At 36.8% G+C, this 25,645-nt stretch overlaps 2 protein-coding genes across 4 annotated transcripts in view; one reads left to right on the top strand and one right to left on the bottom strand.

The window, feature by feature from the left end:
• Positions 1-1,131, bottom strand: part of CEP97 (centrosomal protein 97) — a 29,744-nt gene extending 28,613 nt beyond the window's left edge. The window contains exon 1 of one of the 2 annotated variants that reach the window (XM_074214387.1): positions 1,028-1,131. In XM_074214387.1, the coding sequence (XP_074070488.1) occupies positions 1,028-1,073 (46 nt within the window). In that variant the 5' untranslated portion in view covers positions 1,074-1,131. The remainder of the gene's footprint in view (positions 1-1,027) is intronic. The other variant, XM_074214388.1, reaches the window with a different exon arrangement.
• The window catches only part of RPL24 (ribosomal protein L24), a 67,949-nt gene continuing 42,585 nt past the window's right edge, over positions 282-25,645 (top strand). Inside the window, exons 1-2 of one of the 2 annotated variants that reach the window (XM_074214390.1) lie at positions 282-574; positions 699-968. In XM_074214390.1, coding sequence (XP_074070491.1) covers positions 372-574; positions 699-897 — 402 coding nt within the window. In that variant the 5' untranslated portion in view covers positions 282-371 and the 3' untranslated portion in view covers positions 898-968. Of the gene's footprint in view, positions 575-698; positions 969-25,645 lie in introns of those variants that run through there. The other variant, XM_074214389.1, reaches the window with a different exon arrangement.

Below are 25,645 nucleotides of genomic sequence, written 5' to 3'. Positions count from 1 at the left end.
AGTCTGCCATAAACATATTCTAAAGCAAACATTTATTTTGGGGATGGGAGGAGAGAAAATGAACAGTTGCCCTCTCCACAAGTGTGTTGGTAAACACACAGTGTGCTCGTCAAAATCACAAATAAATCGGACAATTATGAGAAGCCGCATTATGCCGGAGCCAAAGAAGACACGTGAGGTTTGTAGCCTACGTTGGGGGGGGGGGGTGTCTGTGAGGGAATGAGAAAACTGAGGGGGGGCACCTGGAGGGGGGCAGTTTTTGTTGTTTTAGGGTACCTACTGCTCACAAGGGGGTGGGGTCTTTGATGACGATCACCACGTTATGATGGGGGGGGGCTGTATGCTGTTCTCTCATCACAAGAGCCGGCGTGATGCTGTGGAGTCCAATGCTCGACAATCTTCTGTGGAAAACGTCCAGCGCTGGCGCCCCCCCCGTGCCCCGGCCCACGCGGGGCGGCCCCCGTACAGGACCGAGCCCGGCGGTGCCAGCCACAATGAAGCCGACCGGCCCCACAGCCGCCGGGGCAAGGCCGGACGCCATCCCGCTGGCGTGCCTCCTGCACCTGACGGGCAGGTGAGTCCACCCCAACCCGTGGGGAGCTGCCACACGAGACCCTGGGGACGGGGAGAAGGGGGGTAGGGCGCGGGGAAGATGCTCCCGCAAACTTGGCTCTTCTCTCCGCCTAATTCGGCTCAAGTCCCGGCCAGGGAACGACTTTCCCAATCCAAACCAAACAAGCAGCGGCACCGGAGCGCGGGGCCGGACGAAGCCCCCTGGGAGCTGTAGTCCAGTCCCGCAGGTCCCTGCCGCATAACCCAGGGAGCTACGGGGCGCGGGAAGACTACAGTTCCCAGAGGGCCGCATGCCCCGCCGCCCCAGTCGCCAAGCCTAACTGAAGCTGAGGAGAAGAGACGAACCGAAACGCAGCGATAAGAGGGGGAGCCGCTTGGGACTCTTTGTACAAGCGGTAAGTGGAAGCGGGATTAGAGAAAGGCTCTCTAAATTAAAGAAATAAGGTACTTTTACCTTCTCCTGGCGGCAAAGCCGCGTCGTTCCGCGCCGCCGTCGCCATACTTCCCGCTTGTTAGTACCAGGCAACCGACTTCCTGAGGCTCTGTGGGGTATGTAGTCTACTCGGGCTAGCGTAAAACTACTATTCCCAGGATGCACAGCGCTCATCCTCAACAGCCCACTCCCAATCCCCTCCCCCGAGCTAGTCGGAAAGGAAAGCCTCTTGCATTCTGATTGATAGAGAAGTTTTAATAAATTAGCGAATTTGGATACAAATTTTACAGCAGGAAAGAATTTAGAAAACATGTTTGTAGTTTAGAAAACAAATTGTTCCCTGTACCTGTTACTTCCTTCCTCCATCCCCTAAACAAACTACCAATCTCCTTTAAGGACTAGAGTGTTTACGTATAAAATTGAAATTTAACAAGTGCAAAAAAAAATCCTGCCTCAAAGTTCATTTGCCTGAGATTCTCCTCATTCGTGGAAATTATTATTCAGTGCAGAGTTGGTGAGAACTTGGAGAAAGGAGTCATGATCTGGCTTCCAGCACAGACAGTGAAGTCTTGAGGTTCCAAACTTTCTTCAAGTCCCTGCAAGAAGAGAATGTTTCTGGAAGGAAGCTTACATGTATAGGAACCATCACCTCTACGAAATCCTTATACCCACCTAAAATTACATTAGAGACTTTGGGGAATTTCCCCTGGGATTATGTATGGGACTCCCTTGGATGAACTGAGATTTCTCTCTCCCTTTGGGAGTTCTTGTTCTATTCTAAGTATATTCTCTGATTTCTTTAGAATGATTTCTTAGAGAAATGACTTTTATATGCTATTGGTCATATGTGTTCATTGTGGAACTGGCTCAGCTTGAACCCTAAAAATTATTTTCCCAGACTAACAGTAGTTAGGAGGGAGGTGGATGGATATAATTCTAGCTCAGTAGACTTTCTCTGAGGAGAAAAAAGTGGTCAGCCTCTGGCCCCAATCTCCTGCCTCTGCTCTTACCAGGTCAGAAATTAATATCTAAGGTGAAGAAAGGTAGGTAGAGGGAGATCTTAGAAATATCTATTATGCCTCCCTTTGAGCTACTTCTATACTTCTTGGGCAGTATTCCCCCCACCACCACCATGTGTGAGAGCCCATTCACAGGCATATAACTAGAAATTTTGGTCACTTATATTTCCAAAAAATGGTGTTGGTTTGTTTTTGTTTTTGTTTCTTGTCACATATTTTCCTTACATTTACTTGGGTGAGATCGTAATTTCATCAATGTGGTAAATTCACTGATTATATATATATATATATATATGTATATATTTTACAGTCTCTTCACATCTTTTCATTTTGTGCAGTCCCTATTTACTTTTGTTCTATAAAGATTCATAGAGGCCAAGAATTTCCTTTCTTTTCTTTTTTTTTTATTCCTTTTCCTTCCCTCCCTTCCTAAATGGAGAACCTATATCAGACCTAAGTTACTCTACCTTATTAAGTAATTGTAAGACTGTTGTAGTTTGCTATGAAAGTAAAAAATTTAAAGTGCTTATCTGTAAAGTGTTCCTTATACTCTTTATCCTTAACTAGACTTCTGGACTTGAAATCAGGAAAATCTGAATTTTAATCCAGCCTCAGCTTTGTGATCCTGGCTTAAGTCATGTAACTTCTCTCAGCTTCAGTTTCCTCATCTATAGAATGATGATGATTATATTTGTCCTTCATTTTCTTTCTTTTTTTTTTTACTGGGCAAAATTATTTATTGTCCTTCATTTTCAAAGAAGACCATGACATTAGGGTAGTGACATGACAAGCATGTGAATTAGATTTGAGTGAGGGGGTGCTGTGCTAAGTCACCAGCCTCACTTACAGTCTCCAGAATCATCTGAGTCTAGTGCCCAGTTATGAATCAGAACAACTGGAGATGGCCCTGGATGCAAAGCAATCAAGGTGCCCAAGGTCACATAGCTAGTAAGGGTCAAGTGTCTGATGCTGGATTTGAACCCAGTTTCTTCTGATTTCAGGACTAGCACTCTGCCCACTGTATCATCTTGAAAAGCCACCGCTAAGTGGCACTGTGGATAGAGCACTGGCTGTGTGACCCTAGGCAATTCACTTAACATCTATTTGCCTCAGTTTTGTCATCTGCAAAATGAGGGTGACATCACCAACCTTCCAGAATTGTGCAGATCAGATGAGATGATATCTGTAAAACACTTAGCACAATACCTGACACACAGTAGATGCTATGTAAATATTAGCAATTATTATTGCATAAAGGACTGTTATCCTTTCAAATAGATGTATGTTAATTGATTATATATGTATGTATATATATACACACATATATATATATATAATCTATGTTGCCTTAATTTGACTGAAGCTTAAATCTGTTTTAATTATCTGAGCCATGTATCACTAATGTCTTGTCAAAGTTGATGATCAGAATGTTTTTGCTCCCAGGCATTTCTATTGTTTCTTAATGATGAGACTATTTTTATTCATATGCATTATGTTATCCTGTTAATAAAATGCTTTGTGATCTCAAAACATCTTGCCAATCAAAACAGGGTAAGCATTTCCTTTAATTTTGTAGGGTTCTTTCTATATAAAAGAAGCTCTATAAAAATAAAATAAATAACCAAGTTGATTGTTTATAGTAGATCACATCTCTGTAGTCACATGATTCCCAGCAAGGGAATATCACCCAATATAAAGATTTCACCCTTTTTAATAGATGTCTGTAATTCTTCAACATACACAGGAGATACCTTGTTGAAGGTGATAATAAATAGTGATGACAGAAGAGACTAAATCCTAGGTGTGCAAAGTTAGGGCAATGATTAATAATAAGAATAAAAGGGACAGGGAATATAAGTTAGTTGGTCCTGAAGAAGGGTATTTAAGAAGGAAAGTGAGGTGGTGAATGGGAGCTTTAGAAACCACAAGTCTGAAGAATGGGGAGGAGAAAGACTTCCAGGAATATAAGGACAATTACTTGATCAAGGGCAGAAGCTGATGTACTCCACCTTTGTACTAAGCCCTATACTTATTTCCTTCCCTGAAGTCATAACCATTTGAGGAAACAATAAAAAAAAAAAAAGCTAAATGAGATTCTGTACATTTGAATGGCACATTTCTAAGTCCCCTTTAGTTGCCACACTGGTATAAGAGAACCCAGGGAATACAAATGAAACTGAAGCTTGGGTTATCAGTAGCCAAAGCTCAATAGTCAGTAATGTATCCATGACTCAAAACCATCCACCTCCAGCTAGGAAACTTCATCCTCCACAGGACATGATCTTCTTTTTTGGATTTTGAGTATAACAACATCCACCACAGACAACCACTTCCAAGAATGTCTCCCTGACTAGGGATAACTGAAGATCATTGAATAAAGTGACTTCTGTGAGTATAAGGGCACCTAAGTGGTATAGTAGATAGAGCACTGACCTTGGAGTCAAGAGAATAGGCATTCAAATCCAGCCTCAAATCCAGCTTATAATTTACTAGCTGTGTGACCTTGAACAAGTCACTTAAACCTGATTGCCTCGCATCTAGGGGCCATCTCCAGTCGTCCTGATTCATATCTGGCCTCTAGACCCAGATGATTCTGGAGGAGAAAGTGAGACTGGTGACCCCCCCTCACTCAAATCCAATCCATGTCCTTGTCAAGGTATCACCTCTCCTGATGTCATGGTCTTCTTTGAGAATGAAGGACAAACATAATCATCTGTGGGTATATATCATTCTAGAACTGTATTTATACTTTAATTAGGAATAGGTGACACCTTGTTTGAAAGGCATAGGTCTATATTTTTCTCTACCAAGTAAAATGCATTTTTCTGTCATTAATAAATAATAAACTCAGAAATAGTTAAGATTTTGTCTTTGGGACTTCTGGCCAAGATGGCTGAGAGAAGACAGGGTCAGTTCTAAAGTCTCCTGATCTTTCCCCATCTATCATATGAAACAAACCTCTTTTTTTTAATTAAAGATATTATTTGAGTTTTACAATTTTCCCTCCAATCTTACTTTCTTCCCCACCCCACCCCCCAAAGAAAGCAATCTGTCAGTCTTTACTTGGTTTCCATGTTGTACATTGATCCAAATTGAGTGTGATGAGAGAGAAATCATATCCTTAAGAGTCAGGAAGGCTAAGAGGTAACAAGATCAGACCATAAGATATCTATTTTTTTCCCTAAAGGGAAATAGTCTAAAGGGAATAGTCCTTGAACTTTGTTCAAACTCCACGGCTCTTTATCCGTATACAGATGGCACTCTCCTTTGCAGACAGCCCAAAATTGTTCCCGATTGTTGCACTGATGGAATGAATGAGTCCTTCAGGGTTGATCATCGCCCCCATGTTGCTTTTGGGGTGTACAGTGTTTTTCTGGTTCTGCTCATCTCACTCAGCATCAGCTCATGCAAATTCCTCCAGGCTTCCCTGAAATTCCATTCCTCCTGGTTTCTAATAGAACAGTAGTGTTCCATGACATACATATACCACAGTTTGCTAAGCCATTCCCCAATTGAAGGATATTTACTTGATTTCCAATTCTTTGCCACAACAAACAGGGCTGCTATAAATATTTTTTGTACAGGTGATGTTTTTACCCTTTTGCATCATCTCTTTAGGGTATAAACCCAGTAGTGGTATTGGCTAGGTCAAAGGATATGCTCATTTTTGTTGCCCTTTGGGTATAGTTCCAAATTTCTCTCCAGAAAGGTTGGATGAGTTCACAGCTCCACCAACAGTGTAATCCTGTCCCAGATTTCCCACAACCCTTCCAACAATGACCATTATCCTTTCTGGTCATATTGGCCAGTCTGAAAGGTGTGAGGTAGTACCTCAGAGAAATTTTAATTTGCATTTCTCTAATAATTAATGATTTAGAGCAATTTTTCATGTGGCTATGGATTGCTTTGATCTCCTCATCTGTAAATTGCCTTTGCATATCCTTTGATCATTTATCAGTTAGGTAATGGCTTTTTGATGAAACAAACCTCTTAACAGATGTCTGACCCACAAAACCCAGAAAGAAAAGACTGGAGAAAGAACATCTACCTCAGGATTTGTCTCCTGCAGCAGCATTGGGCAAATTCAGGTGGGTGATGGCACAAAGAGTGGATCAGCCCCAGATCAGTCAGATTAGCGGCTGAATCTGAGCCAGGGAGTCTGAGAGCCCAAGAGCCAGACCTGCTGGATCAGCGGTGGGGTTACACAGCAGGGGCTTGAGTCAACTAGGGAGTAGAGGCACTGGTGTTGGTGCTGATCCTCTGGAGCTTGCTGACAGGGCTGGAGGGAGAGTTCCGGTGCAGGATAGCTGCAGACACCATCCCTGGGCTCCTCTGGTCTGAGGAACTCTGAGTCCACACCTCCATTGCAGCTGAGGCCTCTTCCAGGAACAAACACTAGCAGACTACTTCTGCCTCAGGCACAGGTGTGCAACCAGAAGAACCAGCCCAGCTGACAATAGGGAGAGGAATGACCTCAGGCCAGGGTAAAGCCCACCATTGATTGACAGCAAAAGGATTCAATAGCTCCAACCCTTCCATTCAAGCTAAGGGAGAAGGCCTCAATCAGGGTCACAGACACACCAGAGAAAGCAACCAGCACCTCCTACTGGCCAGCCAGATAAATTGCACTCAGTGAGTAAAGCTTCTAGCGATCCCAAGCCCCTGTGAACCAGCCCCTCCCCCTCTCAAGGTCTTAGCAAAATGAAGAAGGGTCACCAGAAAGGTGGATTCATTGAAAAATTCTTGGATGGAAAAGACCCTAACTTAGAGCGACCTAGAACCTCTAAGGAGAATATGATCTGGTCTTCCTCACAGAAAGACTTCCTTGAAGAAATAATAAATTGGGAGAGACAATTAATACCTTGCAACAAGAAAACAAATCCTTAGAAAATACAATTGGACAAATACAAAAGGAGAATAAATCTCTCAGATCCTCAATTGGGCAAATGCAAAAAGAAAATAATTCTCTCTAAACCTCAATTGGGCAAATGCAAAAAGAAAATAATTCTCTCTAAACCTCAATTGGTCAAATGGAAAGCTCTTTCAAAAGTAGAATTGACCAAATGAAAAAGGAGTTGCAAAAGGTTAATGAAGAAAACTCCTCCTTAAAAAAAAGAATGGAGTCTGCAGAAACTAATGATTCCATGAGACAGCAAGAGCCAGTTAAACAAAATCAAAAAATAGAAAAAAATGCCTCATCAGCAAAACCACATTTTAAAGAATGAGTGGACCAAAAAACAAATTATAGAAAGTATTAATCATTTTATCCTAGATAATGACAATAATGAAACAACATACCAAAAACTATGGGATTCACTCAAAGGGGCTCTCAGGGGATATATTATAACTTTAAATGCTTACATGAATAAATTGGAGAAAGAGGAAATCAATGAACTAAACATGCAACTAAAAAAATTAGAGAAAGAACAAATTAAAATCCCCAATTAAGTACCAAATTAGAAATTCTAAAAATTAAAGGAAAAATTAATAAAATCAAAAGCCAAAAAAACTATTGAATTAATAAATAAAACCAAAAGTTGGTATTATGAAAAAAACTAATAAAAATTGATAAAAATCTGATCAATTTGATTTAAAAAAGAAAGAAGAAAACCAAATCGCTAGTATCATAAATGAAAAAGGTGAACTCACCACCAATGAGGAGGAAATTAAAATAATAATTTGAAATTATTTTACCCAACTCTATGTCAATAAATTTGATAATCTAAGTGAAATGGATGAATATTTACAAAAATATAAGTTGCTCAGGTTAAATGAAAAGGAGATTAAATACCTAAACAACCCTATCTCAGAAAAGGAAATTCAACAAGCTATCATTGAACTCCCTAAGAAAAAATCTCCAGGGCCTGATGGATTCACAAGTGAATTCTAACATACATTTCAAGAACAATTGATTCCAATTCTATATAAACTCTTTGGAACAATAGGGAAAGATGGAACTCTGCCTAACTCTTTTTTTTTTAAGATTTTTCAAGGCAATGGGGTTAAGTGGCTTGCCCAAGGCCACACAGCTAGGTAATTATCAAGTGTCTGAGGTCAGATTTGAACCCAGGTACTCCTGACTCCAAGGCCGGTGCTCTATTCACTGTGCCACCTAGCCGCCCCTGCCTACCTCTTTCTATGGGATCAATATGGTGCTGTTACCTAAACCAGGAAGAGTTAAAACAGAAAAAGAAAATTATAGGACTATCTCCCTGATGAATATAGATGCAAAAATCTTAAATAAAATCTTATCAAAATGATTACAACAAGTTATCACTAGGATAATACATTATGATCAAGTAGGATTTATTCCAGGAATGCAGGGTTGGTTTAATAATTATGAAAACTGTTAGGTCAAACCTATCAGAAATTATATGATCATATCAATAGATGCTGAAAAAGCTTTTGACAAAATACAGCATCCATTCCTATTAAAAACACTAGAGAGTGTAGGAATAAATGGACTGTTTCTTAAAATAATTAGCAGTATCTATTTGAAACCATCAACAAGTATTATATTCAACAAGGAGAAGCTAGAGGCATTCCCAATAAGATCAGGGGCAAAACAAGGGTGCCCATTATCACCACTACTATTCAATATCATATTAGAAATGTTAGCTTCATCAATTAGAGAAGAAAAAGAAATTGAAGGAATTAAAATTGGGAAGGAAGAGACAAAACTCTCACTCTTCGCAGACGACATGATGGTCTATCTAGAGAATCCCAAGAAATCATCCAAAAAACTACTGGAAACAATTAGCAATTTTAGCAAAGTTGCAGGTTATAAAATAAACCCTCATAAATCCTCAACTTTTCTATATATGTCTAGCAACAAACAGCAGGAAGAGCTAGAAAGAGAAATCCCATTCAAAGTAACCTCAGACAATATAAAATACCTGGGAGTCTATTTGCCAAGATAGACTCAGAAACTTTTTGAAAACAATTATAAAACACTTCTCACACAAATTAAATCAGATTTAAATAACTGGGTAAATATCAATTGCTCATGGATAGGTAGAGCAAATATAATAAAAATGACAATTCTACCAAAACTAAAGTACCTGTTTAGTGCCCTACCAATCAAAATTCCAAAAAATTACTTTAATGAGTTAGAAAAAATTGTAAGTAAATTCATATGGAGAAATAAAAAGTCAAGAATTTCCAGAAACTTAATGAAAAAAAGTGCAAAAGAAGGGGACTTAGCCCTACCTGATCTAAAATTATATCATAAAAGCATCAGTCATCAAAACTGTATGGTATTGGCTAAGAAATCGAGTGGTGGACAAGTGGAATAGACTAGGTGCAAAAGCAGGAGATGATTATAGTAATCTGCTGTTTGATAAACCCAAAGAGTCCAGCTATTAGGATAAAAACTCTCTCTTTGATAAAAACTTCTGGGGAAATTGGAAGTTAGTATGGAAGAAATTTAGATTAGACCAACACCTCACACCCTTTACCAAGAAAAGATCCAAATGGTTACAGCATTTAGACATAAAAAACAATACTATAAGCAAATGAGAAGATCAAATCTATGGAAAGGGGAGCAGTTTATGACTAAGGAAGAGATGGAGAACATCACCAAAAACCAAGTAGATGATTTCGATTACATTAAATTAAAAAGCTTTTGCACAGATAAAAACCACTGTAACCAGGATCAAAAGAAATGTATTAAATTGGGAAACAATCTTTACAACTAATGATTCTGACAAAGGACTCAAAGGACTCATTTCTAAAATATACAGAGAACTGAGTCATATTTTTAAAACAAAAAGTCATTCCCCAATTGACAAATGGTCAAAGAATATGCAAAGGCAATTTACAGATGAGATCAAAGCAATCCATAGCCATATGAAAAATTGCTCTAAATCATTAATTATTAGAGAAATGCAAATTAAAGCTTTTCTGAGGTACCACCTCACACCTCTCAGACTGGCCAATATGACCAGAAAGGATAATGATCATTGTTGGAAGGGTTGTGGGAAATCTGGGACACTATTACACTGTTAGTGGAGCTGTGAAGTCATCCAACCTTTCTGGAGAGAAATTTGGAACTACACTCAAAGGGCAACAAAAATGAGCATACCCTTTGACCCAGCAATACCACTACTGGGTCCATACCCTGAAGAGATCATGAAAAAGGGTAAAAACATCACTTGTACAAAAATATTTATAGCAGCCCTGTTTGTGGTAGCAAAGAATTGGAAATCAAGTAAATGTCCTTCAATTGGGGAATGGCTTAGCAGACTGTGGTATATGTATGTCATGGAACACTATTGTTCTATTAGAAACCAGGAGGAATGGAATTTCAGGGAAGCCTGGAGGAATTTGTATGAGCTGATGCTTAGTGAGATGAGCAGAACCAGAAAAACACTGTATACCCCAGCTGCAACATGGGGGTGATGTTCAACCCTGAAGGACTTGCTCATCATCCCATCAGTGCAACAATCAGGAACGATTTGGGGCGGTCTGCAAAGGAGAGTGCCGTCTGTGTCCAGATAAAGAGCCTTGGAGTTTTAACAAAATTCAAGGACTATTCCCTTTAATTTGGGGGGGGGGGGACCAGATATCTTATGGGCTAATCTTGTTATCTCTTAGACTTTTTGTCTCTTCCTTAAGGATATGATTTTTCTCTCATCACACTCAATTTGGATCATTGTGCAACATGGAAACAAAGTAAAGACTGACAAATTGCTTTCTGTGGGGGTGGAGGTGGGGGAGGGAAGTAAGATGGGGGGAAATTGTAAAACTCAAATAATATCTTTAATAAAAAAAAGAAAAAGATTTTGTCTTTGTATCATCCACAGAATTTAGCCAAAATGACACTTAATATATGTTTGTTGACTATTTAATTGACTGCCTTCTAGATCGTATAATTATATAGATGTGATTCCCCTGTAGGCAATCATTCATAAAAGCCTGCCCTCTATTGGAAGGATGTCATGGTAGGAACAGAATTGGCCTTCAGAGTCAGGAAAACTTGGCTTAAGTCCTACTTCTAACAAACAGTGGCTATATGGCCTGGACAGGGAGAGGGCATAGGGTTTTCTTAACTTGGCAATACTTTGCATAACCCATGGGACTACAAATCACAAAGGGAAAATTCAGGCTCTGAAAACAATAGAGGGGAGGGTAACTAATCAGTGAAGTGGATAGAATGCCAAGTCTAGAGTCTGGAAGACTCATCTTCCTGAGATCAAATCTGGCCTCATATATTTAGTAGCTGTGTGACCCTGAACAAGTCATTTAACTGTTTCTTTGAAGTATCTTTACCAAAACCCTAAGAGGTTTTGGGGTTTGGATATATATAAAATAACCAGAAAAAAACAGTTTTGTGTTGCCCTTGAAACAAACTCTCTATTAATGCTTTAGTTAATCTCAGGAAGCTCTGCCTCAGACAGCAGTCACCCCACCCTACAGCCACTAATGCTGCCTCTTTCTGCAGTCTGGAGAAGCTTTACTTAGCTTTTCAGGTTTGTTTTTTTTTTTAGTGTTTTTTAAAATATTTAGTCACCTAGAATTAATGATCTTTTTAGATTTAACTACTTAAGGACCTTAGTCCTCAAATGTTATTACTCTTAAGAGTCTGAGTCCACTTTGCTTAGGAACTATTCCATCACATTATTTGGTTTGCCTTTTGTTGTTTTTTTAAACTTATTTTACCAGTCCACCCAAGCAGCATTTGAAAAAGGTCTTCCTGACTCCTGCACTGAGCTATTTCCTCTCATTTCTACAAGGGTCTGTAAGCCTTACAACAACCTGAGTGAGTGAGTGAGTGAGTGACTTTTTCCCTGTCTAATTCTAACCTTATGGTTTTTATACACACAGATGTCTATCTATAAATGTGGGTAATGTACTAAACCTAAAGTGAAGAAGGTATGGCCTCAGACACTTTTGAATTGTATGATCCAGGACAAGAGGCTTAATCTCTGCCTACCTCGGTTTCCTCATCTGTGAAATGAGGGAAATAATGGGAGGATCAAATGAGATGATAATTGTAAAGTGCTTGCACAGTGCCTAGCACATAATAAGTGTTCTATTAGTATCGTTACTTATATTCTTGAGATAATCTGCTCTCTTTTTTGTTCTCAATGTCCTTTGGAGGAACTTCTACCAAGTTCTATTCTCCAGATGCTGATCAACCTGGGCTCAGTCTTATCCCTCTTTTCTCTCAATTCTCTCAGTGATTTCATCAAGTCCTATGGGATAATGATCATCTCTATACTAAGAAAAAAGAAATTGGAACTGTAATTTAATTAGCACAGGGTCAAAAATCCAGAATGTGTCAGAAGACCCAAAGCCAGATCTTCTTAGCTTGGAAACCAGCTCTCTATCTGTTATTCCATTCATTACATATTTATCTCTCTGTAAATGATGCCCAAATTCACATCTCCAGCCCCTTTTCTTTTCTCTCTCTCTCTCTCTCTCTCTCTCTCTCTCTCTCTCTCTCTCTCTCTCTCTCTCTCTCTCTCTCTCATCTCTCAGTACTACATCTCCAGATTGTTAGATATCTTCCCCTACAGCACAGCTGTCCACCCATTTAATTCTTCTAGTGGCATCACCCAGCAAAAAACATGTTAAGAGCTGCATAAAGAATTTAGTATCTCCAATGCAGTCCAGAAAAAATAAAAAATTGGACATCCCTGACCTACTATATCCAAAAGCATCTCAAACTGCAGATGTATAAAACAGGACTCATTGTCTTTCTCTCCAAACCTACTCCCTCCTTCACCATTCCTATCAGGGACACCATAATCCTTTTAACAGCTCAGATTAATGACCTAAAGTCAATGAGGCAGCATGGAACAGTGGGGAAAGTTTTTGGCTTTATAGTCAGAGAATTTTGGTTTATCTCTCACTTCTTATTACCTTTTTAACCTTAGACAAACTCTTTGAGCTTCATTTCCTCATTTTACCCATGAGAAGTTTGAACTAGATGGCCTCTACTGTTCTTTCCAGCTCTGAATCTGTGAGTCATAACCCACACAAGTGAGGCATGCATAGAGTTGCATTCCATACTGAGAATTTCAGTTGGACCACATAGAAATTTGAGAACTTGGGAAAGGGGAAAAAATTACTTCCAACCATTGAAGGATGAGATAATGAGAATACCCCTTAAGAGCTATTGAGCCAGAAGACCTAATGAATTAATAGATGCATAAATGGAGCAACTCCCTCACCTCTTGGTATGATCCTTACATGTGCCAGATATTTTGCTTTGTTTCTAGACTCATATGAAGCTGCCTTTTTCACACTATGTTGTTGTTCTTGAGAGAAAATATGGTTCTTGAAGTGTACATTGTACAGACTTGGAGTCCATCTTGTGAATTTAAAATTTCTTTTGGGTCTGAGTGCAATGAAAAGATTATTTGGTTGAAACAGATGCCAACTGGTTAGTTGTAGATGCAGTTGAGTTCAAAATCCAGAAGAGGTTTGGGTTTGGAGTGGGATAACAGTGCTGAGTTTATGGTAGAATGTAAAATGCTCAATCAGTAAGTCTTTTATGTTCTAGCGAATTCTAGGTATCACCTTCCCAACAAAGCAGAGTGAATAGTGAATAGAAGTTATTAAATCTTGGTCTTTAATGCACTCTTGTGAATCTGTGTGTATGTGTGTGTGTGTGTGTGTGTGTGTGTGTGTGTGTGTGTGTGTGTGAAGGAACAAATTACTTGTCCCAAAACTGATTTGTATTGTAAATTGAGTACCCTGCCCTCTTTTAAGAGAGGCCCTAGGCATGACACCTAAGTAAAGTTCTTCCTGGGGTAGAGAGAATACTGGGTAGAGGTTTAAGGATCCAATGAGCATAAGGAAAGGGATCCCTTTCTCCTTAGAGACCTGGCTCCCTGATACAGAACCTGATCCACGGTACAGAACAGGGAGTGGGCAAGGTACTTCCACCATCATCAAATCTCTTTTGGGCAACTAGAATAACTTCCTCATTAACTTATTTTCTCATTCTCTCCCCTCTCTATAACTGTGAAATTGATTCTTCTAAAACATAGGTCTGATCATTTCATTCCTCTGTTAAGAAACTATCAATGTTTCCCTATTATCCTATAGACAAAAATATAAATTCCTTAGCCTGGCATTTAAGCCCATCTACAACATAGCTTCCACCTATCTTTCCAGTCTTATTTCAGATCATTTCCTCCCATCTGTGTTCCAGTTAAATTAACCGATTAGTTATTTTTTAAACTCTCTTGCTTCATGCATTGACATAAGCTGGAATTCTCTCACTTGTCCCCACATCTATTTCCTAGAAACTTTGGCTTTAAGATTAAATTCAGATGCTACCTCCTGCTGAAATCTGGTATTTTATTTCATTTGTGTCTTTATATCTCTCAGTGCTCTGGGCAATCTAAGACTATAAATTGCAGAGATGTTGCTGACTATCCCCTCATATCCCTATAGTATTACTTAGTAGTTGTTGAATGGAATGGAATTGCACCATCTTCTGCTCAAAAATACTAAGTGACATCCCATTTTCTCTATTATAACATCAAACTCCTTAGCTTGATATTCAAGGGTTTTTAGGATCCAGTCATAACCTTTCTTTATAACTTGATTTACCACTCTTCCCCTATTTTTGCCCCAGTTTGACTTCTCATTGTCCTTCTAATAGACTATGTAAGTTTGCCACCTGCCTTGCCCCAACAAAATGCCTTTCTTCCTTCCCCACACCTTTGTAATTCTCACTTTTCTTTCAAGATCTAATTCAAATCCCATCTTTTCTACTTTGTGGCATGGTGAATAGAGCATGGAGTTTAATTACTGGACAATTACTAGCAGTGCAAGTCAATTAATTCCTTTCAACCTTAACCATTCATTTGTAAAATGAAGTAATAAAAACTTACTTTCAGAATTGTTATAAGAATCAAATGAACATTCATATGTATATATGCATATATAATACATATAAAGTATTTTGTAAACTTTAAAATACTATATTAATTCTAACTAGTATTAGCTAATTTTTATTCCATGAGGTGTTCCAAAAGCACCCCAAGTGAGAGAGATTGCTTTCTCTTAATCATGTTTAATTTTAGAGCCTTTCTTCTCTTTACAATTCCAATTTGCCCTGTATGGAGTTTTTTTGTATGTAATGTTTACATTGCATCCCCCAAAAGTCTGTGAGCTTCTTGAGAATAGGGACTATCTTTTGCCTTTCTTTTTATTCTCAGTACTTAGTATGGTGTCAGGAACAATCTCCCCAGACATCTATAAATGACTGACTGACTGTCCTGTCCTTTCTTCCTTCTCTTCTAAGTCATCACTCTGCATTCTGATTTACCTCCTCATCACATTTATTAATAAGAGTATTTTCAAATACATATATTTCTTTTTCAAATATAATATGAGTCTTGGTGACTTACATTATTAGTATTGGCAGTAGATCGTGTCTTGACAAATTATATCCAACAACTCACACTTACATGGGTCTTTCTTTTTAAAAAGGAGTTTAAGTTTAATGTGCATACAAAACTAAAATATTCATTGATTGAACCTTCCTATTAGAGAAGAATGTTTAACTCCATACTTAAGCAAGCACTGTTCACCAAACTGAGAAATAAGTCAACCATACAACTATTTGCATAGTTTCTCAAAGGTAAATCATACATATACCCCAGAGTTCAATAAATACATGTCATTCATAGAACAGATAAAAGGTTTATGAATGAAAGGGAGAAAACCTACACAGAGGGAAAATATTAGGAATAGAAGTACAGGCTATACCTTATATCTTGCAGTGCATATACCTTAAAGAAGAATAAACAAAGCAATAAATATTGTTATTGGGATATGTTGTATCTTCTGGTTTGAAAGATAAAGCCTAAACCTCTTGACCTCAGAAAAAGACAGCTGAGCTCCAAGAAAGAGGAAAGAAGGACAAGTATCTTCTGAGTTCTTTTATAAACCTTAGAGACAGAGAAATAATTTTCTCAAAACAAAAAGCCTCAGGAAGGAAGGAAAAACAAGTGAAAAAGAAAAAATTGCCTTTACTCTTCAAAACATATGTATTTTTAAAACTTAAAAAAATTTGGAAATCATTGGCATTGCCTATTTTCCTGTGATAAGGATATCTTAAAAATGTTCTCTGCTTTAGCATATCTCTATCATAGTATTTCCATCTGACTATGAAAGTATTTGTTTCTTCGTTACAAAATTTTAACCACTACCTTTAGGCACTGTGCTGAGTGCTGGAGCTACAAAGAGGCAAAAAGCAGTCTCTACCCCTGGGAGCTTACAGTCTAATGGGGGGGACAACATGCAAATAAATATTTATATATGGAGAAATAGGAAATAAGAGGAAAAGGATTTTAGTTGGGACTAAGGAAGCCAGAGAAGTCAATAGGTAGAATTGAGTAGGAAAAACATTTTAGGCATAGGAGACAGTCAGAGAAAATGCCAGAACTCTAGAGTTTAGAATTGATTCATCTAACTAGTTTGTGGAACAATCAGGAGCCCAGTGTTGCTGGACTGAAGAGAAAGAGAGAGTAAAGTATAAGGCTGGAAATAGAACACTTAATTATCTTCTTCAAGGACTTGTCTGATTTTTGTGGGACGGAAAGGGACATCTATGGGAAATTAATGTAATTTCTATTTTGCTAAATTTTTATCTTGCAACAACAGATTCTCCTTGAATAGTTTTTTTGGCCCTGATTTCTTTTAACATTATTTTAATTAGGGGCAATGTTTAGTCAAAGAATTATCAGTTCATGTAATTTCTCTTTCAACTGTTTGAAGTTTGTGGTCAATTGGGTTAGGGGAACAAAGGAGAGAAATAGTAGTATTTTCAGAAAAGCCCTGCTACCCCTTTTTGGGCTTCCTCTCCAAACCTTCCCACTGTGTCTATGGACTTATCTGAAACCAATTACATAGTTAGAGGTAACATGTTAAATCAGTGGCTTCATCTCTGCTATCACTCTTGTTCCATTAACTATTAAACACCTGAAAATACTAGTCTACAAGAGCTGCAGTCACTTTGTCACTACAAGAACTTTTTATCAATTCTTTCCAATCTTTTTTTTTAATTCCAAAACAAATCAATTAAAACTGCTCTCAAAGGTCATTAAGAACCTCTTCTTGGTTGTTAAACTGTCTAAATTGTTTCATTCTAAATTTCCTTAAATATATATTTTTTAGTTTCATTCTAAATTGTTTCATCCTTTAACCTTCTTGAGTTGGATTATTTAACTTCAAAGGACCTTTGTAGCTCTAAGATCCTATGAAATTAAGAAACGAGAAAAGAAATATGCTTTTCAATTTATCTTAAGTTTCAACTACCTTTAGTTTCTTTTCTATTTCTTTGCTACCACAAAGAGTGCTGCTATGAATATTTTGACATTTATAAAACATATAATGAACCTCCATTAATATCTTTTATTTTCTTGGGTATATGATCAGTAATGGCTTTGTTAAATGAAAGGATATGAACTTTTTTTTTTGGTTTTTGAAAGACAATGGGATTAAGTGACTTGCCCAAAGTCACCCAGCTAGGTTACCATTAAGTGTCTGAGGCTGTATTTGAATTCAAGTCCTCCTCACTCCAGGGTCAGTGTTCTATCCACTGTACCACCTGGATGCCCCAGAATATGTACTTTTAAATCATTTTTCTTAGATAATTTCAAACTGAAACTAAGGAACTGGATTACTTCATTTATTCACTAACAATGCATAAATGTACCTACATTTTCCTGAACCCCTCCAACATTGCCTAAATTTCTTAATTTTTTTTTTTATCTTTGCTGGTACATGAGGTAAGATGAAAACTCAAGAGTTGTTTTATTTAGTTTTTCTGTTATGTAAAGTGATTTTTCATTTCATTTTCCAAGTGAGTATTTACAGCTTGCAATCCTTTTGAAAACATTTTGAGGAATTGTTCTTGGTATTATGTCTCTGATAATTCCTTATAAATTTTGGATATTGATTTGGATATTTGATTTTTGACAAAAATATTTTACCGCTCCATAATTTCTCTTCTAACTCTCATCTTCATTGATTTCATTCATGCAATGTTTTAATTTTATGGAATCAAATGACATTTTATCTTTTCTTTAATCTTCTATTCCTGATTTGATAGAGAATTCTGTTCCACAGAACTAAGAGAACATTCTACACATTAACAACAACATTGTGAGTTGATCAACCTTGATGGATGCAGCCCCTCTCAGCAGTTCAAAGTTAGGATAATACTATTAGATTGCTTATGGACAATACTATACCCACTCAGAAGAAGAAAAACAAAACCAAAAAAACCCTTTTGGAATCTAATGAACATTAAATTAACTTTTTAAAAATGTCTCTTATGTACTTCTTTCCCTTTATCCTAATTATTCATAACAAAAATGATTGATCTCTAAACATGTTTAACACACATGTATATGTACAATATATACCTCACAGTTCACTGCTGTGGGGAGGGGGGGGTGGAAAGGAGGGTGGAAGGAAATTATGTAAATTAAAAATATACATATACATAAGGATGATGGTTGAAAAATTTTCATAACATGTATTTGGAAAAGTAAAATATCAATAAAAAAAGGAGGACCTGAGTTCAAATCCAGCCTCAGACACTAATAATTGCCTAGCTGTGTGGCCTTGGGCAAGCTACTTAACCCCATTGCCTTGCAAAAACTAAAAAAATTTTATAATTCTCTCAAAACCTCAATTGGTCAAATGGAAAACTCTTACAAAAATAGAATTGACCAATTGGAAAAGGAAATGCAAACGGTAAATGAAGAAAAGTCTTCCCTAAAAAAAGAATGGAGTCTATGGAAATCAATGACTTCATTAGACAGCAAGAATCTATTAAACAAAACCAAAAAATTGAAAAAAAGAAGAAAATGTAAAATACCTCATCAACAAAACCACTGATTTTGAGAATAAATTGAGGAGAGATAATCTAAAAATTATTGGTCTTCCTGAAAACATTGAAGAGAAAAAAAGCCTGGACTCAATATTACAGGATTTAGTGATGGAAAACTTCCCTAATATCATGGAACCAGAGGGTAAAATAGTTATTGAAAGAATACATGGGGCGGCTAGGTGGCGCAGTGGATAAAGCACTGGCCCTAGAGTCAGGATTACCTGGGTTCAAATCCTACCTCAGACACTTAATAATTGCCTAGCTATGTGGCCTTGGGCAAGCCACTTAACTCCATTTTCCTTGCAAAAACCTAAAAAAAAAAATAGTGGGGAAGAAGGGAGGAGGTGAGAACCACCTGAATCTTACTCTCACCAGATTCTTAAAAATTAACATACATACACTCAGTTAAGAAAATTATCTTACCTTTAAAGTGTTAAAAGGGGAAAAGGGGAAGGAGAGGAAAGGGGGAATCAACAAAAGGAAGGGAAGGAAGAAGGAGCAAAGGGAAAGGGGAAGAAAAGGGGAGGGGGGATGGATATAGGAAAGCAAACACACTGAAGGTGGTGGTATTTAGAAACAAAATACCAGGGAATATGGATAAAGGGGAAAAAGGGGGGGCAAATATAAACAGAGGGAAGGTAACATGGAAGACAGTAAAAAGTTAGTAATTATAACTTTGGATGTGAATGGGATGAACTCTCCCTTAAAACATAAGCAAATAGCAGAGTGGATCAAAAACCAGAATCCTCCAATATGCTGCTTACAAGAAACTCATCTGAAGCAAAGAGATACATATAGATTAAAGGTAAAAGGTTGGAGCAAAATAATATTTTGCTTCAGCTAAAGTGAAAAAAGCAGGGGTAGCAATACTTATCTCAGGCAAAGCAGCTGCAAAAATAGATATTATTAAAAGAGACAGGGGGCAGTTAGGTGGCGCAGTAGATAGAGCACCAGCCCTGGAGTCAGGAGTACCTGAGTTCAAATCCAGCCTCAGACATTTAATAATTACCTAGTTGTATGGCCTTGGGCAAGCCACTTAACCCCATTTGCCTTACAAAAAAAAACCCTAAAAAAAAAAGAGAGATAAGGAAGGAAACTATATCCTCCTAAAAGGTACCATAGACAATAAAGTAATTTCAGTGCTAAATATGTATGCACCCAATGGCACATCCAAATTCATAGAGGAGAAGTTGAAGGAGTTACAGGAAGACAAAGACAGCAAAACTCTAACATCAACCTCCTGCTCTCAGATTTAGATAAATCTAACTATAAAATAAACAGGAAGTTAAGGAGGTAAATAAATTGTTGGAAAACCTAGACATGATAGACTTATGGAGGAAATTGAATGGGGATAGAAAGGCATATATTTTCTTTTCTGCAGTACATGACACTTACACAAAAATTGACCATTTACTAGGACATAAAAACCAAATAATCAGTTGCAGAAAGGCAGAAATAGTGAATACATCTTTCTCAGATCATAATGCAATAAAAATCACATGCAATATTGGGCCAGGGAGATATAAATCCAAAACTAATTGGAAACTAAATAACCTCATTTTAAAGAATTAGTGGATCAAACAACAAATTATAGAAAAAAATCTATGGGATAGACTCAAGGCAGCTGTTAGGGGATATATTATGTCTTTAAATGCTTATATGAATAAACTAGAGAAAGAATAAATCAGTGAACTAAATATACAACTAAAAGAATTAAAGAACAAATTAAATGCCCCCAATTAAATACCAAATTAGAAATTCTAAAAATTAAAGGAGAAATTAATAAACATGAAATCTAGAAAACTATTGAACTAATAAATAAAACCAAGAGCTAGTATTATGAAAAAACCAATAAAATTGATAAAACTCTGATCAATTTGATTTAAAAAAAGAAGAAAACCAAATTGCTAGTATCATAAATGAAAAAGGTGATCTGATCACCACCAATGAGGAGGAAATTAAAGAAATAATTCAGAATTATTTTGCCCAACTCTATGCCAATAAATTTGATAATCTAAATGAAATGGATGAATATTTACAAAAATATAAGTTGCCCAGGTTAAATGAAGAGGATATTAAACACCTAAATGACCCTATCTCAGAAAAAGAAATTCAACAAGCCATTATTGAACTCCCTAAGAAAAAAATCTCCAGGGCCAGATGGATTCCCAAGTGAATTCTAACAAACATTTAAGGAACAACTGGTTCCAATTCTATATAAACTCTTTGAAAAAAAAAATAGGTGAAGATGGAAATCTGCCTCTTTCAATGACATCAATATGTCACTGATACCTAAACCAGGAAGAGTTAAAGCAGAGAATGAAAACTATAGACCTATTTCACTGATGAATATAGATGCAAAAATCTTAAATAAAATCTTAGCAAAACGATTACAAGTTATCACTAGGATAATGCATTATGATCAAGTAGGATTTATCCCAGGAATGCAGGGTTGGTTTAATAATTATGAAAACTGTTAGTATACTCATTATATCAACAACAAACCTATCAGAAATTATATGATCATATCAATAGATGCTGAAAAAGCTTTTGACAAAATACAGCACCCATTCCTACTAAAAACACTAGCGTGTAGGAATAAATGGATTGTTCCTTAGAATAATAAACAGTATATCTGAACTCATCAACAAGCATTATATGCAATGGGGATAGGCTAAAGGCATTCCCAATAAAATCAGGAGTGAAACAAGGATGCCCATTATCACCACTACTATTCAACATTATATCATATCAGAAATGTTAGCTTCAGCAATAAGAAAAAGAAATCAAAAGATTTAGAATAGGGAAGGAAGAGACAAAACTCTCACTCTTTGCAGATGACATGATGGTATACCTGGAGAATCCAAAAAATTCATTTAAAAAACTACTAGAAATAATTAGCAACTTTAGCAAATTTGTAGGATATAAAATAAACTCTCATAAATCCTCAACATTTCTATATATGACTAGCAAGATGCAGCAGAAAGAGCAAGAAACCCATTCAAAGTAACTTAAGACAATATAAAATACCTGGGAGTCTACCTATCAAGACAGACTCAGAAACTTTTTGAAAACGATTACAAAACACTTCTCACACAAATGAAAACATTTAAATAACTGGACAAATATCAACTGCTCATGGATAGGCCAAGCAAATATAATAAAAATGACAATTCTACCAAAATTAAACTACTTGTTTAGTGCCCTACCAATCAAAATTCCAAAAAATTAATTTAAACAATTAGAAAAAATTGTAAGTAAATTCATATGGAGAAATAAAAAGTTGAGAATTTCCAGGGATTTAATGGGGAAAAAAGTGCAAAAGAAGGTGGCTTAAGCCCTACCAGATCTAAAATTATATTATAAAGCATCAGTCATCAAAACTGTCTATTGGCTAAGAAATAGAGTGGTGGATCAGTGGGATAGATTAAGTGTAATAGCAGGAATTGATTATAGTAATCTGCTGTTTGATAAACTCAAAGAGTCCAGCTATTGGAATAAAAACACTCTCTTTGATAAAAACTGTTGGGAAAATTGGAAGTTAATATGGCAGAAACTTGGATTAGACCAACACCTCACACCCATACCAAGATAAGATCAAAATGGATACAAGGATCTAGACTAAAAAACAATTATAAGCAAGCTAGGGATCGAGGAATAGTTTACCTGTCAGATCTATGGAAAGGGAAGCAGTTTATGACCAAGGAAAAAATGGAGAACACCATTAAAAATAAACTAGACAATTTTGATTACATTAAATTAAAACAGACAAAATCACTGTAACCAAGATCAAAAGAAATGTAGTAAATTGGGAAACAATTTTTATGACTAGTATTTCTGACAAAGGATTCATTTCTAAAATATACAGAGAACTGAGCCAAATTTTTTTTAAAAAGACAAGCCATTTCCCTAATTGACACATGGTCAAAGGATATGCAAAGGCAATTTACTGATGAGGAAATCAAAGCCATTCATAGTCATATGAAAAATTGCTCTAAATCACTAATTATTAGAGAAATTCAAATCAAAACATTTCTGACGTACCACCTCACACCTCTCAAACTGGCCAATATGACCAGAAAGGATAATGATCAGTGTGGGAAGAGATGTGAGAAATCTGGGACACTAATACATTGTTGGTGGAGTGAACTCATCCAACCTTTCTGGAGAGCAATTTGGAAATATGCCCAAAAGGCAACAAAAGTGTGCATACCCTTTTATTCAACAATACCACTACTGGGTCTATACCCTAAAGAGATTATGAAAAAAGGGTAAAAACATCACCTGTACAGAAAATGTTCATAGCAGCTCTGTTTGTGGTGGCAAAGAATTGGAAATTGAATGAATGTCCATCACTTGGGGAATGGCTTAATAAACTGTGGTATATGTATGTGATGGAACACTATTGTTCAATTTGAAACCAGGTGGGATGCGAGTTCAGGAAAGCTGAGTAAGATGAGCAGAACCAGAAGAACATTGTACACCCTAAAAGCAACATGGGGATGATGATCAACCTTAATGGACTCACTCATACCAACAGGGCAACAATCAGGCACAATTTTGGGCTATCTGCAATGGAGAATGCCATCTGTATCCTGAGAAGGAACTGTGGAATTTGAACAAAGACCAAAGACTATTACCCTTATTTTAAAAAGAATGTTATCTTATTATGTAAATCTACTATATCTCATACTTTATGTTTCTCCCTTAAGGATATGATTTCTCTCTCATCACATTCAATTTAGATTAATGCATACCATGGAAACAATGTAAAGACTAACAGACTGCCTTCTGTGGGGGGGGGGGAGCAAGAGTAGGGGGAAAAACTGTAAAATTCAAAAAAAATTCAAAAAAATTAAAATCTTAATGAAAAGTAAATGCTAACCCACATAATTTATTGGGCTTATAATACACTGAGCTATTGCTTTCACTTGTCTACAAAGTTATTTCTGCTTATCTGTTTTTTCATTCTTTTTAACCAGTAACAAAAACAGTTTAATGATTTCTATTTTCTAATATAGTTTTGTTGGGAGCCAGGGTCTTTAAGCTGTTTAACACAGTCGCAGCAAGAAGACTCAAGGCAGTCACACTGCCTGATTTCCTTCTTCAATATATATATATATATATATGGATTTCATGCATACCAATATTTATAGGCTTATTATTGATTGCAATATTTACTCACCCTAATAGTGGAATGACTATAAAGGAAGGATTTCAGAAAAATTCCTTGAATAAAACAGATTGTAAACTCTGTCCAAATTTAACAGGACTGCCTCTCCCTGAGGCATACAAAAGGCTTCAACATTATGAAATCTCTGGAAAACCCAACACTGGGAATTCCAAGGAGATGTCAGAATATATATGCAGGGAAAACAGATACAAGATGGATCAGATAGAATTCCAGGGAAATTAATAGGTTTGCCCCCCTTACCATTCACAGGAATATATGAAAAAGATGGTGAGAAAATAGTTAGTACAGTTGACCAATATGTGAACTCTAGCAGTCTTAGTTTCATGGGAAAGAATAAAAAAGTCACAGAAACCATGGTTTCTACCAACAATGCCTGAAAGAAAAATTGGTTATTGTAAGAGTTAATGGATGGGTGGACAAGCATAAAGACCCTCATTATAGATTGTTAAGGAAGTGTATCAAAAAACATTACATTTGGACAAAAAATTAAAAAAAAACTTTCCATTAAAAGAATTGCTTAATTAATAACTTTAAATGAATTAACAATTATACAATGTAGTAATAAATAAGGTAATAGACAGGTTGGGGTCATCATGGTCTGAGTAGGGATAAGAAATCAATTAACTATATGATTATTAATTAAACTTGTAATCACATGATTAAAACTTGTAACCATATGAACTATATGATTGATGATGAAAATTATACACTTTTGTAACCAAGGAAATGATCTCAGCTTGCTTGCTTGAAACATCCATGATTCCGAGACTATAAAAATAAATCCAAGCAGCTGACAGTCAGTCAACCTGCTCCTGCCTTTACCCACTTGTTGACTCAACTCATTTTGCCGACTCTATCCCTCCCATCAGGTTCCAAGGACCCCACAGAGGCTGGACCCCAACATAGTTTGAAATGTGGGGATTTCATGCCCCATTCCTTTATATTTTTAATCATTATTTTCCTTGAGGTTTGAAATGTTTTGTTCTTCAAAAATAATTTTATTATTTTATCTTGTTTAAAAAGTATTATTCGGGGGTAGCTAGGTGGCGAAGTGGATAGAGCACCAGTCCTGGAGTCAGGAGTACCTGAGTTCAAATTCGGCCTCAGACACTTAATAATTACCTAGCTCTGTGGCCTTGGGCAAGCCACTTAACCCCATTGCCTTGCAAAAAATAAAAAAATTTAAAAAAAATTTTAAAAAGTATTATTTGAAGATCATGTTGTACCATCAATGTAATCTTTCTACAATGAGACTTTCCTGGTGTGACTTTCTCAAAGTAATTCGGTATTCTGAGTTTTTAACTGCTCCACTTGACATAACAATATCAACAATTACTTTATTTTTTTCTATTAAAAATTTTATTTATTTTGTTTTGTTTTTTGTTTTTAGGTTTTTTGCAAGGCAAATGGGGTTAAGTGGCTTGCCCAAGGCCACACAGCTAGGTAATTATTAAGTGTCTGAGGCCGGATTTGAACCCAGGTACTCCTGACTCCAAGGCTGGTGCTCTATCCACTATGCCACCTAGCTGCCCCAAAAATTTTATTTATTTTGAGTTTTACAA

The sequence above is a fragment of the Macrotis lagotis genome, chromosome 1 (genome assembly GCF_037893015.1).
Source record: "Macrotis lagotis isolate mMagLag1 chromosome 1, bilby.v1.9.chrom.fasta, whole genome shotgun sequence".
NCBI lineage: Eukaryota > Metazoa > Chordata > Mammalia > Peramelemorphia > Peramelidae > Macrotis > Macrotis lagotis.
The sequence above is the reverse complement of the archived record's forward strand: the minus strand, read 5'-3'. Positions and strand labels throughout refer to the sequence as shown.